General features: G+C 41.7%; 1 protein-coding gene across 2 annotated transcripts in view; it reads right to left on the bottom strand.

Annotated features, from left to right (window-relative positions):
- Nucleotides 1–20,109, bottom strand: part of pde2a (phosphodiesterase 2A) — a 133,417-nt gene that overhangs the window by 89,955 nt on the left and 23,353 nt on the right. Inside the window, exons 1-2 of one of the 2 annotated variants that reach the window (XM_079166104.1) lie at nucleotides 4,736–4,852; nucleotides 4,356–4,446 (exon numbers count right to left, since the gene is read on the bottom strand). In XM_079166104.1, the coding sequence (XP_079022230.1) occupies nucleotides 4,356–4,446; nucleotides 4,736–4,770 (126 nt within the window). In that variant the 5' untranslated portion in view covers nucleotides 4,771–4,852. Of the gene's footprint in view, nucleotides 1–4,355; nucleotides 4,447–4,735; nucleotides 4,853–20,109 lie in introns of those variants that run through there. The other variant, XM_079166103.1, reaches the window with a different exon arrangement.

The raw sequence follows: 20,109 nt of genomic DNA, 5'->3' as shown, positions 1-20,109 counted from the left end.
TTATTAATGATGCATTATGTTTACTGTTGGATGCTTGCCTGCCCCTTGGAATTAGCAGTGTTTGCTACATAGAAGAGGGTTTGTTTTGTATCATGCATAGTGTAGGTGGCTGATTTTTAATGGCTGCTCTGTGCTCCCCCATGATCAGATGGAGGACCAAGCGAATGACCCCTACGTTTAAAAGAGAAATGTACACAAGAGATGTACCTCAACATTTTACCATGGCATTTACAGTATGTTAATACTATATACTAATACAAACCCTACACTGTAACGCTGTTCCTGATCAAATACAGAGAATACAACAAAGTCTGCAAGCTAGTTCACACACACACACACACACACACACCACTCAACCTGCGCTGTGCTCTGGATCAGCCGCTGCCTATTGCCTTCAGCGACTGAGTGATCAATTCAAGCTGTCAACTCACTCATTCTCTGCTGCTGCAGCTTGCTCCCTCATGCAAGTCACGCCTTACCTGTTATCAAGTCCCTTGATGTTTGTACTCAAGAACAGTGTTGGGAATTGTGCAGCGTTATAGATCCTGCTCCCAGTAGTTTCATTCAACCAGCGATCGATGCGATAAAACCAAGAGGAGAAGGGCTAACTTGATGGATATAAATATGATAAGCACAGGCTTTAGTACATATTGTTTCTGGATAGTGGAGCTTCTGCAGGTTTTTAAGGGTCATGTAATACAATGGCGATGTGGTGCTGTGAAATGAGTTACAATCCATTATCCCTGTAGTGGGTCCTCCACCACTTCACACACGGTACAGTAGTACACTACCTACATAGGTCATTGGTCCTGTGCTGCCACTGGAGATAATTTGTCTCAATCTTAAGCATTAAGTGCTCATCCACAATGGGCTTCACGGGTGTGTGTGCTTGACTAAATGTGCTGAATATCAAGCTCTTGTGTTTGCTGCTTACTGCTGCATATCAGACTGCTGGTGCTCACATTAAGGATGAAAGCAGAGTAGACAAGCATAAATATGCATTAAAGGCTGGAATGAACAAGTCAGATCCATAGGGGGAAATTACTGCATTTCCTCATGTCTAACTCAAAACTGACAAAGTGGGATATTGACCATAGCTCCACTGGCTTATGGCGCGGCTGTTGTTAATGCAGTTTTTGATGAGTTGGTCTCTTCCACTTATTGCTTTTCGCTGGCTTTAAATTAAGCTTTGCCAGGGGCCAAAGCTCAAACTGTTTTCAAATACAGAAAATGGATAATAGAAGCCTCGATAGCTTAGCTGCAAATCCTGTTGTTTTGCTCTTTAGTGTATGCAGACCCAGTGAAACAATGATCCGGTGTCATAATATCAAATCTTTGTGGTCAAGCGAGAATAATAATTCCAATCCGTGAGGACATGAAGGCAGGCGGACAGCAGCAAAGTGCAACTAATGCAACACTCAACAAATAAATGTCAAAATGTGCCACTTGTATTCATCCCAGTTTTCCTTTTCATCCAGCAGTGAGGTCAGAGCACACGGCGACCCCCCCTTTCTGTCCTCAAAATGAAAATCATAACATTATAGAGCGCAAACTTTAATAGGCAGAACCCATCCAACACAAACACTTTCATGTCATTAAGGTCACTCTATCTGGGGCGCTACTGTATGGAGTTCCAGTACACACTCACTCACATACACACAGACCATAATTATAATGGTGTTTGTTGTGTTTCCAATGGCCTTTTTCAGCATGAATATTTAGCACACAACATCTTGGCCAAATCAGACATCGGTGCAGCTAAATGACGGAGTGATGAGGATGACAGACGCAGATAACTGTCAGTCAGGGAGCTGAAATCAGAAGCAGTTGCTTCGGATTTTTTCAATTAATATATTTATTTGTTGAGCCTCATACAAACTGCATCACTGAAGGCTCAGATTGAAGTACAGTATGTGTAAATATGAAATTAAAAAAATATACGCTGGCATTGACCCAGAGCAGCAGAGCGTACAAAATATATACATAAGAGGCACACAAAGACTTATTTTGTTCAATTTTAGTGGAACTAGGCAGCCTCTCTCTCACAAGCACACAAGCATGAACCGCGATGCCCTGACAGAATTAATCCTCACATCTGTTCTGCTGGAGACTGAGAAGAGATTAACCTGCTGCTTTTACTGCCTCATTGGCTCACACGCATGAACCAATGCACACACACACACACACACACACACACACACACACACACACACACACACACACACACACAAACAAACCTGTTGGACCTCCCTGATCAAGAAAATTCATAGAAAAACAGATTTAAATCTAAAAACAGCAAGCAGCTCCTGCAGGTGGCGCTGCAAGTGCTGAATGTTCAGCAGCTAAATCCCAGACACAGTCTTGGTTTCCATTTATCTTTTTGGTGTAATCGAGTACTGCAGGGAACTTGTGTCGGTCTAGACTTTGTTACGGTTGTTGTTTGCCTCTGGCCTCAGAAGCCTGGGTTTCGAAAATAAATTGTGCACAAGATGTCAAACTTTCGGAGTTTATATTTAATGGGTCTCAAATTACCTTAAAAAGAGAGTACAAGAAAACGGAGCTGCTGCAGGTTTATTGATGTGTATGTGCATGCCGCGAACATGGCCACTGATTTTAATATCATTATTATTCAGTGGTTATTCCTCTTCCATTTTATTTTCATATTTCATATTTTATTTATTTTAGCAAATGTGTTTTATTTTTCATCAGCTATGGCATCCTATATTCTATCACTGTTTTATATTAATTCTCGGTCTATTTTCCCTTATTGTAAAGCACTTTGTGCTTCATTTCTTGTACGAAAGGTGCTATACAAATACAGTTTGTTATGATTATTACTTTATGATTAGTATACTTATTATTATTGGCCACGTTTCAGCAACGATCCATTCACAAACACAAAGGCTGTAAGAGAGGAATGCAGTTGGACAAGATTTTCAGGAACATAAACTGATTGGGCGGAAATGCGTACGTGGAGGGCTGAGTCAGAAGTGCATTAGCTCTGTAACAACAGATACACACATAAACATGAAGAAATATGTCTAGAAACACAATAGCCAATCTCAATAAAGGTTGAAACAGTGTATATGTATATAATTGATATTTGGCATCAATTATAGAGCAAGTATTTATTCTTAGAAGATATTGTAAACGTAGTTGTTAATCCCTTTCTTGCATGAATGGCTTCATTTTTGCTTGGAGGGTTGTGTGACATTAGTGTGTGTGTGCATGTGTCTGCTTCTCTGTGAGTGTGTATCTATCAAGGTAATTGGATCTGAGCAGAACATGTCAACACTGGCAGCCAATCAAACATTTTTTTCTATTTTTCTGCCAACAACATTAAATCCCTCTGCAATAGAAAACACAAATGCAGACGCACGCACCAACAACACACTCTTGAGCTCAGACTGTGTATGAACACACACACACACACACACACACACACACACACACACACACACACACACACACACACACACACACATAAAATATATCCAGCTTGATCACATGTGCGAGGAAACAAGAAAGCAGAAATTTTAAATTGTAGGTCTCTGCTTGTCACAAATCATACAACATAAAAGGAGCGAGACACACTAAAACGAGATGTAGAGAGAAAAAAAAGGGCAGAGCGAAATGAGCCTCACTGCTGCAGGGTTTGCAAGAACAAAATTGCATCAACTCAACTAAAAATGTAGCAGCCTAAAACACACACACACACACACACACACACACACACACACACACACACAAACTCCCAGGTAACAACACACAAATAGAGACCGCCATTCAAACAACAACGTCACTGTCTTTAATTTCCTCTCTTTCATGTTTATTGCTGTGTTATGTTTTATCTTTCCGTCTTTTATCTGAGCCCTCACACACACACACACACACACACACACACACACACGCACCCATGGGTGAGCAATAAGTATATCACCCACTAAATCAACAGAGAAACACAGAAAGCTGCAGCAACAGGAGCTGAAACTTACCTCCTCCTGACAAAAGTTACTCCCAAAAAAACAAGAACGGTGAGGCAGCAAAGAGGACAGAAGGGTGTGTATGTGTGCATGTATGTGTGTGTATGTGTGAGTAAGAAGGACAGAAAGAGGGAGATCGAGGGACAAAGAGAACAATATAGGAAGAAATTTCCTTGACTTGAGACTGATTACATGAAGAAAAAAACAAAGTGGAGTATATTGAAGGGAGTGTACCCCATTCTAGCTGTAGCGGTTACAGGTTGGACAAAAAGAAATGGAAGGAAGAAGGAAGAGAGATGAGGGCAGAGGGCATGAAGCACATAGCATCCTGTTGTTCAGACAAAGTGGACATGAGAGAAGAGTAAATCCTACCTGGAGTTGTTCGGACAACGTGGTGGACTGTCTTCTAGTCAGGGCTGGAGCTGAACTCTCCTCAGGACGCAGAAACACTTGCTGACCGCGTCTGCAGGCATCAAAATAACAGTCAGGACCCTTTGTGTGTGTGTGTGTTTGAGTTTTTGAGTTTTACCGCTGTGCACACAGTCAGCTGTTACAGTCTGAGTGATAAGCTGCTGGGGAAAGAGTATTTTAACACACACAACAACTTATCTTTTCCCTGAAGTGAGGAGTGCAGGAATTTAAAAAAGGTGTGTGTGAGGGAATGTAGGGGAAAAGGTGAGCGTATTTACGTGTGTGTGTGTGTGTGTGTGTGTGTGTGTGTGTGTGAGAGAGAGAGTGTGTGAAGTCCTTACAGGTCCTTTCCTTTCTTCCTCTCAAGCGCAGTCATGTCATCTCCACCTGTCGTACGCAGAGAGAGCGCTGGAGTCACACACACATTCACACACACAACGGCGCTCCGATGCACACACTCGCGCCGGCAGCCTGAGACACACACTGGGATGCTTACACTGTGAGCTGCAATAGAGTGCATAGAGTGAACACAGTCCCTCCTCCTCTCTCCTCCCACCTCTCTCTCTCTCTCTCTCTCTCTCTCTCTCTCTCTCTCTCTCTCTCTCTCTCCCTCCCTCTCCCTCTCTCGCTGTTTCTGCTCCTCCTCTGGGTCTTACTGCCTCTCTGATGCCTCCCCGTGATTCACTTTCCCACTTTCAGTAGATGTAATGGGTTGATCACTTTGACCACACGGGAAGCAGTGGACTCAACTCAAATCGTGAATATTTAATATTTAGAATAATTTAATTTTATGATTTCTTATTCATAAAGGTTCATCGCTTTTAGATTTCACAGATGTTTTACTTAAAAATTGACTTTTTAAAATAGTGTTAAACCAGATTTTCACTCAGATTTTGAAAAAAAGACACTATACTGACCATTGGTTGAAACATTTGAAATAACAAAGTTTAATTTTCTTGACAAGCGACCTCTTGTGGACATGCAGATTATGACAATGGGAGACCATGTTGATACTGGTATACTGGTATTCAGAGAAAAACAGAGACGGCGGGATGTTTTCAATGTTTCTGACTTTGACATTGTGGTTTGCATCATATCACATCCACCCACCAACAATATATGTTGGTATATCCTCACATTAACCAAGTAGTTTAAGTTACCTAAACTTAACAAACAATAGAGGGAACGGTTTCTAACAAGTATGAAAATTATAATATCAAAGGGCTGTTTTTATAATCAACAACATATGACCATTTTGTCTCAACCAAGGTCCAGTATACATTTTCTGGAGCTTTCTGTCATATCTCATGATCCTCATCAGAAGATGGAGCTTATTTGTCAGGGAACTGCAGATGCTGAAATTTCCATTTTTTTTGTTGAGCACTTTAAAGTTGACAAATTTGAAATTCAGAGCATTAATATTGCAGCAAACAACTATTTGCCATGTAAATATATAGTTGAGTAATGTCTACCTGAGCAGAGAATGAAGTCACTCTCCCTCTGTATGTGTTGTAATGCAAGCTTCTCTGTGCTTTGTTTACATAACTGGTCCGACCACACGTGCAATTTAGTGCAAGTGAGTCACGGTGAGCGTGATCCACTGGCTAGCTAATCGCCACCGCTCCCATACGGCGGTTACAGCTGCTACTGCCGTCATGACCGACAGCGTCGTCACAGAAGTGTAACACCCACCCTCTGGTTCCCCGTGAGCTAACACCGCTAGCTCTGTCAGCGCTGTTGCCGTTGTTTGCACTGTTAACGCTGTTAGCACCGTTAGCTTCTACCCAACAGCAATCCCTCCATCATAGATATGCTCTGAATTCCGAAGTAAACACATTTATGGACTTCTCTTCCATATCAGCTATTATTATTGGCTAATAAATGGCCGTTCAGGTGACATTTTTGTGTATGATATGCTCTTGCGGCAGCAATAGCAAATGCTATTTTAATAATTTCATTTTCATCAAAGACTTTGATTTATTGATTTTTCTGGATTCTAAATAAAATACAAGAAATTCCTGGAAAATAAATCCAGAACATTTTAAATGAAATAAACCCTAATGTAGCCCAAACAGCCAAACAGAAACAACATTCACACAAATATGAGAAAATAATATAGTATAAGATCGAAAAAAATCTACGTCCACCACCACACCTCTATACATTTAATCAGCCTGCAGATTCATCATATCAGCCTTGTGTTGCTGACAGGTCCGAGGCGACACTGGTAGTGACGGGACATTTAGCATGAAGCTGTACAGCAGGTTTAATGGCACTGTCTAATGGAGTTCATCAATCTGACAACAAACCTCAGAGGCATTTACTAAACACAAGCTTGCCAGCAGCTTTGTGTACTCACACACACAACGTCATATCATATCACATGAAAAATGTATTTGTTAAGCTGCTGTTTCAAGTCAACACTGTGTTTGTGATTCTCATGATTTCAGATTTGGACTGCTATTCATTTTTAGTTTTTTTTTTTTTTAAATGCGTTGTGGCTCCAGGCATAGTGTTGTGAAGACGGTGCTGTTAAAAAGGTCATATTTTGAATCACTCCAAACAGGTGTTGATTGAATACATTTGAAGCTATCGCAGGCAAACAGTCACTGTGTTGGATTTAAAAACCAGCTGACGAAAGCAGCTTCTCTAAATCGAATGAAGTAAGCCGCTCCGGTTCAAATGCTGGAAATTGGCCTGACTAGGAGAAGATACTGTCAACTGTTTAGGAAAACAATCAAAACTAAATACTGTTGTGACGTGTTTACTGGAGGCTGAAATTACCAGAAATAAAGGATGAATCTTTAAAATACTTGAAAATATCTTTTTATCATTTTGAATACAGTAAACATAGACTTGGCTTGTTCTAATGCCTAATTGAAGCTGTAACATACATGAAATATTGAAACCATCACTTTTCTTTTCAGTTGATTAAATCAATGTTGAATGAAGAGGAAGAGGTGAAGAGAGGTGGAGTTCACAGAGGCAGGTCGTCAGAGGTTAATCCTAGGCTGGTGGAGTCATGTTGGAGCGAGTGAGCTCTGCTATTAAATGCAGTAATATCCCAGTAAACCCAGAGGCGGCCTGTTTTGTAAACATGGTCAAAGGTTATTCCAGTACAGCAGAACCTTAGACTGTATTGACCAGTGTTGGGTAATAGCAGCAGGATACACAGAAAGATAATCAGCGCTGCACACGGTTTCATATTATCAATTCTGTAGAGCTTGCTTGAACACAAACACACACATACCCACGTGCAAACACACACACACACACACACACACACACACACACACACACACACACACACACACACACACACACACACACACAAACAGAGCTAGGAGAGTAGGCCCTCATCCTCAGGAAAACACAGAAGAGCCATAAAATAGGTTAGTTCAAAGCAAATTCTCCACAAAAGATTGTCTCTCTTCATCTACTGTGGACTCTGTGATCTAGATTACCTTTTAAACACACACACACACACACACACACACACACACACACACACACACACACCACTAACACATCACTTCAGAGCATCACTGCTGCGTAATTTAGCTGACTAGAGTATTGATCCCGGGTTTGTGATTAAAACAGGGACAGTTTTTTATGCTCAAATGCAATCAACACACAAACCCACTGTGTGATCACTTACTCAATGCTCAGTTGCTGTTACACACACACACACACACACACACACACACACACACACACACACACACACACACACACACACACACACACACACACACAGTGAGACAGCATGAATAACTACAGTGCAGAGCAACATCATTAGCAAGCTGTGGACCTGGAATCTGATGAGGATAAAGCCAGTAACCTTGGTCTGTTGTGTGTAGGTGTTTGTGTGTGTGTGTGTGTGTGTATGAACAAAGGGTATGTCAACATATATATGTTTTTGACTGTGATGTGGTTTTATGAGTGTATGTGATGCTCATAAAAGACTTCGATTGAAAGTGCATATGTACGTAAATCTCTTTTTGTGTGGGTGTGTGCGCACGTGTGTGTGCGTGTGTGTGTGTGCCTGTGTGTGTCCTGACCCCCGTAAAGCAGCGGATTGATTGAAGGGTTTAAATGGTAAAGGTGCACTCAGGGGAATAGAGCTAATCTACATAATGGTGGAGCTATTTTAACGGCATCCTGATGCACACGTGCACGCATCTGAGATAATGAAAAGTTGAAAATGCTGCAAAGGAAATAAATCATTAGTATGTTTATTTAAATTATACTAGCTCCTCATTTAACTGTATTGTTAAAAAATATCATGTAAGGGCAGTTTATAATGCAGGTTTAAATAAATGTGTAATTTAATGTGTTGACATCATCTTGGACCAACAGCAGGACCTCATCTTGAGGTGGCCGCTGCAATTTGTCAATTAATTACCATACGGACTAAAAGTGTTTTTCTATTGTGTCACACAGTATCGAGAAGTATTACATGCCGGTCTTTGTTTCATAATCTTGACCACACAGTATGCGCATAATATCCGTGGCACTACTTCTTTGCATTGAATTATTTGTTTTATCTGTCTGTCCATCCATTCTGTGCCAACACTAGTGTTCCCATTGCAAACAGAACATACAGTCTTATACATGCAAGAGCAACGAGCTGTTATTTCATCCGTCTGTAAGTATGTACTGTGAGTCCAGGTGGGCGTGGAGCACAGAAAAACCAAGGTTACCGGTGTGATCCCCGCTGGGACCCTCAATGATAAAAAAAGAAAATCTATGCACTTACAGAACTGTAAAGTGCTTTGAATACAAGTGTTCACCACATGATGTATGACTAACAGCTTAGAGAAAAGTGTGTCCGAGTGTGTGTGTGTGTGTGTGTGTGTATCTTAAGGTTATTGTTACTCATAATTAATTTCCTTAAACAACACTAGCAGTAAAACAACAGCAGGAAAGCGACAATGACACACCCTACTTTGGAAAGTCACGCACCCATATACGCAATCACACACTTACCAGCGGGCTGCACTGTTTGTATTGATAACTTGTTTCAACGGTGCAATGCTTTTGTTGACTTGACTCTGCTCTGTAAGGCACAGCCCTTTGAAACAATGAACTCAACGAGCATTCATGCCCCCGCCAACGGTACGTGGAAAAATGCAGCCAGCGTACCAGGCAAGAGAAAAGCCCCCTTAAAAACACAAACATCACACATTTCCCCTTGTTGTAGTCAAACTGTATTTACAGCATATGGCCACATCATTTGTTAAGATGAACAGGATTATGCTGCTATGAATGTTTAAAAAGTAATAAATAAATAAATTTGCCCGAAGGACACTGCAGAAGCCGGGACACCACCCCTGCTCCTGTGTTTTTAAAATGCATCACTTGATCAAATGATCTGAAAAAGCATAAGTGTAAGTCAGCAAAGGTCTTAAGATGACTCATAACTTTTTAAGCACTGCAGAATGTGCTTCATTCACACTGAAATTTCAAGGTAGGTGCGTGGGCTCTTTATATAAAAAGAAGCCATGGCCTCTTGTTCTCAACTGCAACAGCGTCCATGCATAGAGTGTCACACATGTAAGTCATCCACACACACACACACACACACACACACACACACAAAGAAATGACAAACCTTTCTGACGTCTATTCATCAGAAATCACAAAGCTGCTTCGCGTCACCATTTTGAAAGGCTGGTGGGTTGTTGCTATGTGAGTTAGAACGTTAGCAACCTGAACAGTTTATAAGCCAGTTTCCATACCAACATGCCCCGTCTCCTCACCATCGTCCGTCTCAGCAGCATTAAGAAGTGAGTAGAGGCAGATGAGAGGATGAGAAAATGGAAAAGAGGAGAGAGAACTCTCACCTCCAAAATGTACCTCTCCAAAGTACATTTACTGGACTTTTTTAAAAATCGGGTTTGCTTTGTACGTAAGTGCTTAAACACTCAACGGGAAGGTTCAGTGTACAAAGCGGGGATGGGGTCATTTGCCCGAGCGTGTGGAATAATGACGATAAAACTAACGGAGAGCTTGGGGAGAGGTTAGCTGTTTTTAGGCGCAAGACCTGGCAAAAGAGGACGAGACAGCTTTTAGGCTTCCAGCAGCAAATCGGTCACATGTTCTGTCGCCTTTGTTCTGTGATCAGTGTTTCGTGACTTGAGTGAGCGCTGTGTAACAACTGGTGTGACCGTGGACTCCCGAACAATAAGGACATCATAACTGATCCTTTGATCCAGGTGAAGGTCGCTGTCGCTCACTGCCAACGCGGAGAGGCTGCGAGTGGATTTACAGCAGCAACACCTCTCTCTGCACTGGCATAAACGTAGCGATGACAGATGATCACTCTCTAATGAGATACTTAAGACCCGTGTAACTGATGTCAACGATAACCTCAATTACTAATGTCTCATTTTCACAGCGAAAGCCAGATTACAGGTCCATCCCACCTTATTCAGTCTTTCTCAATGGCTTCATGATACGGCCACTCCTCACGTTTACATAAAAAAGGCTGTGTGTATAAAGTTTACTGTCTAAGTAAACCTCTTTATACTGTGTCGAATGATAACATGTTGGTCGGGGACACACGGGTATACTTTATAAGAATCTAGAAACATTTCTGGGATGTGCTTTCTGCATTTAACTGGCAGACAAAACAACTGATGTTGTAAATTAGAACAGCTGGCAAATGTCTGTTTTATGGCTCACTGACGTTACAAAGGCTTATCGGCATCTATTCGGTCTCACAGGTTGGTTATGAGTGCAGTCTGCTCGTCTCTATACTTGTGTGGTTCTAGCAGGGTTCATATGTTGTAATGAATTACTTAATAACTCATTATTTATAGATTAGTTAGAAGCCAGTATCAGAACGACGGTTGGCAGGTTGTGATGGATCCTCTTTGTTGGTTCTGCTCCAGGTATCACCCTCGCATCTTTTTAGCACTTTAATTCATCAGGAACACCCCTCTGATGGACATTGATGGATGCAAGTTAGACCCACTGCCAACTGCATTACTAAATGAGTTTCTTACGTTCTACTAAGCAATCATGTCTGCACTTAAAAGTGCCAAAGCAATTCATCTAGTCTGCAGTCGTAACAGAGAGTAAGTTGGTGATAGTGGAATTTGTCTCTGCAGATTTTTTTTTTTTTTCAGAAGGTAAGTGGTCAAATGGTCCACTGGAGGATTTTTCAAAACCTGGCAACCCAAAATGTGTTCATGCTAATGGCTAGTCTATGAAGTATTAGCAAATGATTTACTAACCCAAATAATGCCATAAAGTTACAACTTTACAAGACTTCACAAAGAATGTCTGCACTGAAAGGTGGCAGAGGTCAGGGACGCCTAAGAAAGTAATATCAAGGAACTGATCAGTCTGCCGAGAAGCTGCTCCCACCTGCACTCTCTGATAAAGCTGATGGGTAGTATGCAGGACAGAGTTTGTGTCTTCCCAAAATGTGTCTGTGTGTAAAGGAGAGCTCTTTGCCCGTCATAGTTTGCTGCTTCCTTCCTGATGTGCAAACAAAGTTCAGGCACACCGATCATCGTCAGCGTAGCCTCTGGCAATGTCAGCGCCGGCTAAAAAGCTTAAAGGGGTCTCAGCTGAAACACAGTTGTTGTTAAATGAACACACGCATGCTACAAAGAGTAAACACACACACACACACACACACACACACACACACACAGGTCAAATGGAAAGTGAGTGAGTGCAGCGGATAAATCTCCAGCAGTGAGAAAGGTAGAAACAGAGAACAAGGTTAAAAGATGTAGGAACAGGAAACAAAGCGAGAGAGCAGCCTACAGAGCGAGAGAGAGAGAGAGAGAAAAAAACACTGCAGCAACAACAACAGCTGTGGGAAGAAGCGATAGAATAATAGATGGAGAGAAGTCATGCAGGGGCAGTGAAAAAGAAGAAGGACCTAAGGAACACTGCAGCAAACAAACAAAACTTCTTCCTCCACCCTCTCGCTCTTCTTCCTCTCCTCCCTTTATTTCTTTATTCTACTTTTTTTACACAAAAGTACCCAACAATTAATGAGGTGTGGGCGACAGAGCCCAGCAGAGCCACTCTGTGTGTAGTGTGTGTTTGGGAATGCAGACTTCATATTTGTGCGCTAGTATTTGCACGTGTTGGTATATGCTGTTAGTAACCAGATAGATCAGACAAATAAATGATTACTTCTATGCTCTCTTTATCTCTTCATTTCTCTAATCTAATTGGTTCCTCTGTTCAACCAATCAGAATCCGCGAGCCTGCGAGTCGTGTTGAGAAGGCTGAATAGATGCTACAAGTGGTAATGACGATGACAGTGTGTGCGCGTGTGTGTGTGTGTGTGTGTGTGTGTGAGCGTGAAATAACCACACTGACTCCGATTTGTTGCTATGGCACCCCATCTTCCTGAGGTGCAAAAAATCACAGAACAATTTATACCCACAATTTCTGCTCTATAATGAAGCAATGAATGGACTGACCCTGACATGCTCAGACACACACACACACACACACACACACACACACACACACACACTCACACACTCAGAAACTTTACTTCTGAAAGAGCAAACTCAACCCTTTGTTGGAGATGGTGGATCAGGACTAACCTCAGCGACTAAATGGAATTATTAAAGAGAATAGCCATGTTTTCAGAAGGGAAATGTTTCTCAGTTATAAACACATCTCCCAAACAACAATCCTGCTATACCAACAAAGTCAGTTTTAGACTTTTTTTGTTATAGAGCAGAAGTCTGTTTTGTAGCTATGAGAGAATTAATCAGTTATGCACAAGTAAGACTGCAGGAATATCAGATGGGAATTCTCTTTACATGTAAAATAATGATGCAAGATATTTTACAACACAGAGGCAGAGGGGGGAGTGAAGAAAGACACTCGGATGCTGTTAGAGTGTGTAATCCAACCATGGAAGAAGTGTACGGCACCTCCAGATAAAACGGGAGATCTATGGAAAGTAGTAGTGGTGAGTAGTGGTGGTAGTAGTAATAGGTAGTGTTAGTAGATGTTCAGTGTCCATTAAATGGAAAATGTTCAACTCTTGTTAATGTTGCTTAAAGAACTCTTTAGTTTAAAGAGAAGTGAATCCCCAGGTTACCATCATTTATTTAAAAAAAACACTAAACTGGTTAATTGTTTAGTCTATAAAATGTCAACTACAAGACAGATCCAATCACAGTTTACCAGCGCCCCAAGTTTATTTCATGAGATTTATCTTTAAAACATTATTATAATAATAAATACAAGCGACATGTAATAATCTATTTCTGCAATTATAACACAAAAATATTCGGTATTCTGACTTGATATTTGACTTACGAGATGATTCAGAGCTGAATAGTATAGATGCATTATTTATTATTACTGGCAGGTTAATTAATAAGGCAAATAGTTATTATTTGCGGCTCTAAATTAAAAATGTGAATTATGATCCTGTTAATCCTCTGTTGATTCTGTAAATATTTGTTCCAGCCTGCAGACGGGTGTACAGCTGAAAGCTGCGCAGTTGTGTGAGAGCGAGTGGACACAGAGAGGAGAGTAATGACAGAGAATTGTAAGCAGTCAGAGGAAAGGCGGCCATTTCATTAGTTTGAGCACGACTGAAATTAAAGTCCTTTGAAGCTGTGACGCAGACGGACAGTCAACAGGTCAACACAAAAGAAACACTATCCAGGCCTGAATACACAATGATAATTATGGGAGCGCCGTAACACACACACACACACACACACACACACACACACACACGCTGCCTCAACATGTCAGAAACATACATGACAGTTACACACACATCCTAAATAAACAGACCTCAGTCACACGCGTTTGAACTTGCTCATCTCTGGCCTCTTTCTGCCTCTTCCCTCACATTTTCTCACTTTCCCTCTTACTTCCTTCTCTCCTTCCTTCCTTTCTTCCTCCACTCACTTGTCTTTTTCCCTCCTCTAATATTCTTTTTTTGTGCGTTTCTTCTCGCTGCAGGTGTGTTACGTCAAACATGTCAGTGCTGCTGTCAGAGCGCCCCCAAGTGTACAAACACATAAACTACACTCAGCAGTGCAGTGACTTGACATCCTCTTACTGCAAATCAAATCAGTTGCATCTTAATTAAAACATTCTGGAGGCGTCTGATCTGCATTTAATATATAATCCTATTTGCGTTTCTCCTTTCTTTCTATCCATGTCTTATATCTTAAGAAAAGGAAATGACGACATGGCGTGTGCTCTGCATTTGCTCAAGCGAATAGGAAGCAGTGAATCTATAACCTTGAGTGGTTATCATTAAAGAAAATCCCCACAGCACCTGAACACACCGTGCGTTAGCACTCTAATTCTCAGTTGGATTGTTGTCAAGTCAAGCCGTACCGCTCTCTTTGCTTTATGAAGACCGACGACCACAATGGAAACACATTTTTAAATGTTCTTGACAATTCCTCTCAGGGGTGCAGTAATCATACAGCAGCCACTGCAGCGGAAATGAAGAGCAACTTCTTGCGCTGACTTCGTCTGAATTCCCCCGCATTAATTACAACATCGGTCCACCTCCCCAAAAACAAACCTCAAAGTGGTATAAGGGCTCTCACAGACACACACACACACTTCTCTATACGGACTACCAGTGACCTTATTGTTTCCGTATCTAAAGAGGGTAAGAATTAAACATCAGGTCCCCGAAAAAACGAGACAAAGAAAGGAAAAAGAAAAGCAAGACAATAAAGCAGGAAGTCTAATCTACTGAGAGGCTACAGTGCCAAGTAGGCCAGATGTACAGTGCGGTACGTTGGCACTCACATTGTGAATGCATGTGCTGACTTTCTGTCCTGCTTTCCAATCTCATCTTCCCTTTGTTCATTTTACAGTCTCTTCATCTTGGTGGCATTTTCTCTCGGGTGAATCTGATTGACTATGACATAAGTACCCATGGCGGAAGATCTCGGGTGTGCGTGTGAACAAGCGCGTGCATTTCAGCTTATATAGGTGCGTGTGTCTGTATGTGTGTGTGTGTGTGTGTGTGTGTGTGTGTGTGTGCTAGTGTTCGGATCTATAGTCTCTCAGCAGGAACTCGCTCCAGCAGGGAATCCTCAGTGACATGATGTCAGTGTTTCTGTGTGTGCTGAGTTTGAGTTCGCGGTGGATAATCTTCTATTTCAGTTATGTGTAATTTCACACATTTAATCACAATCACCTTTTCCATTGAGTTTTCCATCTGGGGACCAATCACATGTATCTATCAGGCTGGGAACCACCGGTCTAATGCAACCACAGCTATTAAAGGAATAAACACCACCAATCGTTTTTATCTACCACGTTGCATGGCACAGGCCCATCACATCGTATTTTCACCAGATTATAGTTCAGGCGTTACTCAGTAGTGTGTACCAGATCACATTTAGAGAGACGCATTCTCAATCCTGCACATCACAGAGATTACGGATAAGGGAAGTGATTCTGCTCCATGATTAAAAGCCTTTATCTCATGATTACTGCAGCCAGGCCCTGCTCATGGCACTCAACGTTAAAGCACTGACAACGTGTGATAGTGAGAGGATACATGTGCGTATGCAACCCAGTGTGTGCGCGTGTGTGTGTGTGTGTGTGTGTGTGTAGCACTCTATCTGCCTGTCCAATCTCCTCACCACTGCCGAGGAAATCAGAAATCATTTTCTCTCCAATTTGCCTCACCTGTCATCTCCTCCCTCCTCTCCATGTCGCTCTGTCTTTCCGTTCTCACCCTTAAAGATGTCTCTAAAGCCGATTCTGTTACTGTTACAGTTTCCACTTAAATGCTTTTTCACCACTTGATGGAATTGCAGGAAAATTATTTTTGTTTCTGCCTTTTAATACTTCCCCTCGTCTCAGCACCAAACACCTGTTTCCAGAGAGACACATCTTTATCAGTCAGTGAACAAGGCGATGACAAAAGCAGTGCGAGGAACATGCTGTCTCCATGGTAACGAGGTCATAACAACCTTCGCCTCTCCTCCTGAAAAAAAAAAACTCATTCTCTCCTGAAACCTCTCTATAACCCCCCCCCACCATCATCATTTTCCTTTATCTCATTTGTCTTCCAACTTTCTCTCCTCTTCCATCCGCTTGATTTAGTTTTCTGTCCTTTTTCCTTCATTTGGGAAAAAGACAAAAGAAAAGAAGAATTGCTTCTCTGCATTCCTGCCGCTCTTAGCACCTTCCAGCCTGCGTTTCCCTTGTTAAAATTCTCTTTTGCTTTCCTGCATCTACTACAAGCACTTGAGAGACGGAGACATGTGTGACACCAAGACAGAACAAAAGACCGCTCGGAGGACAGAAATGCAGAGAAACAATCTGCTGAGGACAGAATCCTAAACGTAAAGGATGTTTTTAGAGCAAAATCAAGATTTTCTTTTTGTGCACCCAGTTTAAAATATAATAGTGTCCAAATGCAATATGATACAACAACAAGCAATACACTATGATGTAATACTTTGTCTATTTTCACTGAAACACTGCTAAATATGATACATTAAGGGCTGTGCATCGGCAAGAATCTGGCAATACAATGCCTATCATGATATACAATTCAATACATTGTGACATATTGCAATACTGTAATCAAGGCATTATATTGTGATTCTTAATTAAAAGCTAATTATAGGAAAACTGTCGGTGTAAACGTTGTATTCACCATATTACGGAGGCCTTGAACCTGAACCACTGTCTGCCACGAATCTTTGCATTTCATCTATTAATTAGAAATGTATACACTTTTTTTAAAGAATCAATACAAAAATAGTCTTGCCTGCATAAGCAATTTGTAAATCCATCACACACTTAAGTTTTGCTGCCACCTTTGAACCACATGTGCAACTTTAGTCCACTGAATCCAGTCACAGTGACTGTCGACCAGTTGACTCTTCTGCTCTGTCTTTCATAAGGAATATGTGAATGACCAACATGTTCCAGATGAACCACACTGCTGCACGTAAAGCTATACGACGGTGCCGAATCTGTTCCAGTTGCTTCCAGCCTGATGCTTAGAGGTGAGCCTGTCTCTCTTTTTCTTGTATTTTCTCTTTGCTCTCCCACAGGAGGACTGACGAATAGAGAGACGGACGAGACTACAGAGAGAAGAAACTCTGGAGGGAGCATGAGAGAGAAAAGGAGGCACAAAGGAAACTTTCAGATGATAAAAAAAATGAAGGTCGCACATGTCCTACGAGGTTTACGATGCACTGAGGTCTGCGTATTTAGATCGGTTATTCCCTAAAACATTTTTTTCTGATATAAGTCAGTTTAGCTATTTATTGAACAGCATTAGTCTGACACATGGGTTGGGATCAGAATAACACCCACAGCTGTTGTATGTCAGTGGGAAGTAGCCTGACAGCAGGCAGAGACAACAGGATGACACTCGGAAGCATGTCAAATCCAATGGATTTTGCTCTGCTCTCAAGTTTTGATTTGCATACAACTGATTCGACTTTCAAATTTCAGGCTGTGCAATTTTGCAAATAACAAGACAGGAAGCCGTGCTGCTCACTCACATCTTGCAGGTTCAAAACAATCACAGTTCTTGCTTAGGCTGCTCACAAACATTGTTTTTCGATTATGAATGAGTCTCCGTGTGCTGTCAAGTCTTGACTTGCAGTTTGACATCCATATTTGTTTGGCTTTCAATCACAGGAGTTTTACTTTTATCTCCTTTGCTCAAAGACAATTTCTGTTTCCTTGAAAGGAACCTTAAACATGCTTGTATACCATTAATAGCATGTATTTTAAAAGTTAAATTAAATATAGTTAAGATATGCCAATCCCAAAAGTGACAAAGTGAAGAGAATAATTATATCCAAACATTGGCGAATTTGATTGACCCAATTTAATGCGACCTTAATTAAGACAGTGACAGTATTTGAACTATTGATGGCACTAAATGCAGCCGGGAGAGCTCCAAAGAGATTGGAAATATAGCGGTGGTGTTGCCTGTGTGACGTCCGGGGCTTCAGGAAATGTACGAACCACTCTAAACACAATAAACATTTCTTGCCATACTGTCACAGGTGAAAGTTACGAGTGTTGTAGCATCCGTTTCCTTCAGTAACCCCAGTTTATGAGGGTTTAGTTGAACTATTCCATCACCCACCAAAAAGCTGACTCTACTTCCTTATTCATTTCCCCCAGTGTTACCAACAGTAAAATGTTGGCAACTTATTTAGATTCAATATGAAAACTTGAACGACAGCACCCACTTTTGACACCTCCAAGCGCAGAAAAAGTGTTCAATTAACTTCCTCAGATGAGAGGGAGAGGAAGATACAAGAAAGAGGGTGCTGGGAAGAAATGATTGAACTGTCACTCTGCTCTCAACTCAGTTGTGGATGCAAATGAGTTGAAATTAGTTTGAAAACGAGTGTCTGTGTGTGTGAGGACTCTGTATGTAAATTGATATGTAAATGTAAGTGTAATTTTGCATATGTGTGTGTGTGGACAGGCGGAAAAAGAGTTCTCCTAAACTCTCTCTCAAAGCCAGTAGTATTTTTCTCTCTCTCTCTCAGTTTATCTTTTCTCCTCCTCGCCTCTCTCTACCTCTCCCTCTATTCTCTCACTTCCCTCCCTTTATCTCCTCACCCACCCCACGCTCATGTGCACATTCACTGTGTCATTATTTTGCCGACACTCTTATCCAGAGCGACTTACATTAATGCAAACAGCGGAATAAAGTGAAAGCTCGTCTGCAAACATTAAGCGGCAGCTTTGACACGCTGCTGTACACACCCAGGGCTTCACTACAGATGAATGAAGGCACAAGCCCAAACACAAATTAATGGCAGGATTAGCGCAACACTGTGTCTTTAAATTCAGCGTTGAACCTTCACTGTGCAGAGACTTCCTCATAAGTTGAATAATCACTTTGATCAGTAGAACAGCACACTCATAATGACCCATTCAGGGCTCAACGTCAGGAGGCAGCACACGTCTTCCTGCGGCTGACCGAGAGGTGTGGCTAGACGGGCTCAGCTCTGTGTCATGCATGGACAAATGTGTGTGCCGGAGCACAACGCACTCGCACCGAAACGATAAGACAAGTCGCTTGTCAGTACCTTTCCAGGCCCATGCGACGGCTCCACAGGTGACTTATATAAATATTTATTCCACCTTTATGGAAAGTTTAGCCAACTAAAAGGCTAGGGAAAGGTCACGATCATTAGGGAAAGATCACCGCCTTTGTTACATCGTCTGTGGTGTCAACGGCATACACTTTGCCCCAGCAACAGTCCACCCAGACCTCCTATCTGAGAGAGTTAGAGAGAGTACAATAGTGTCACACTCACGTCTACGTCATTAGCACAGCCACAAAAGGCTGTTTACCAGGAAATCGTAGACCGGTTTAAAGAGCTTAATGCAGCATGTAAAGTGAACGGCGAATGAATTTAGGTTTAGGAGTGTGATGTCACCAAATGCATTAATGACTAAAGGTGTTAGTTGTCGATGACAAGTGCAACGACACTACCAGGAGGGTGAAGGTCATGTCAAACAGGCACAGGCTCTACATGCCCACGCGGTTCTGAGAGGAAGTCTAATCAGGTGAAATAAGCAACACCTGTAGAGGTGTTTTATTGGTGTGGACTGTGGAGGAGTTTCAATCCATACAATGGCTGTGTCCAAAATCAACCCAAGTTCACGAAACGAGTAGAATCCATGTACACGGCTTGTACAATCTCACAATGCAATCTGTCACAATTTCGGAGTAAGC

The sequence above is a fragment of the Pholis gunnellus genome (genome assembly GCF_910591455.1).
Source record: "Pholis gunnellus genome assembly, chromosome: 9".
Taxonomy (NCBI): domain Eukaryota; kingdom Metazoa; phylum Chordata; class Actinopteri; order Perciformes; family Pholidae; genus Pholis; species Pholis gunnellus.
This window is presented reverse-complemented; position numbering and strand designations above follow the sequence as displayed.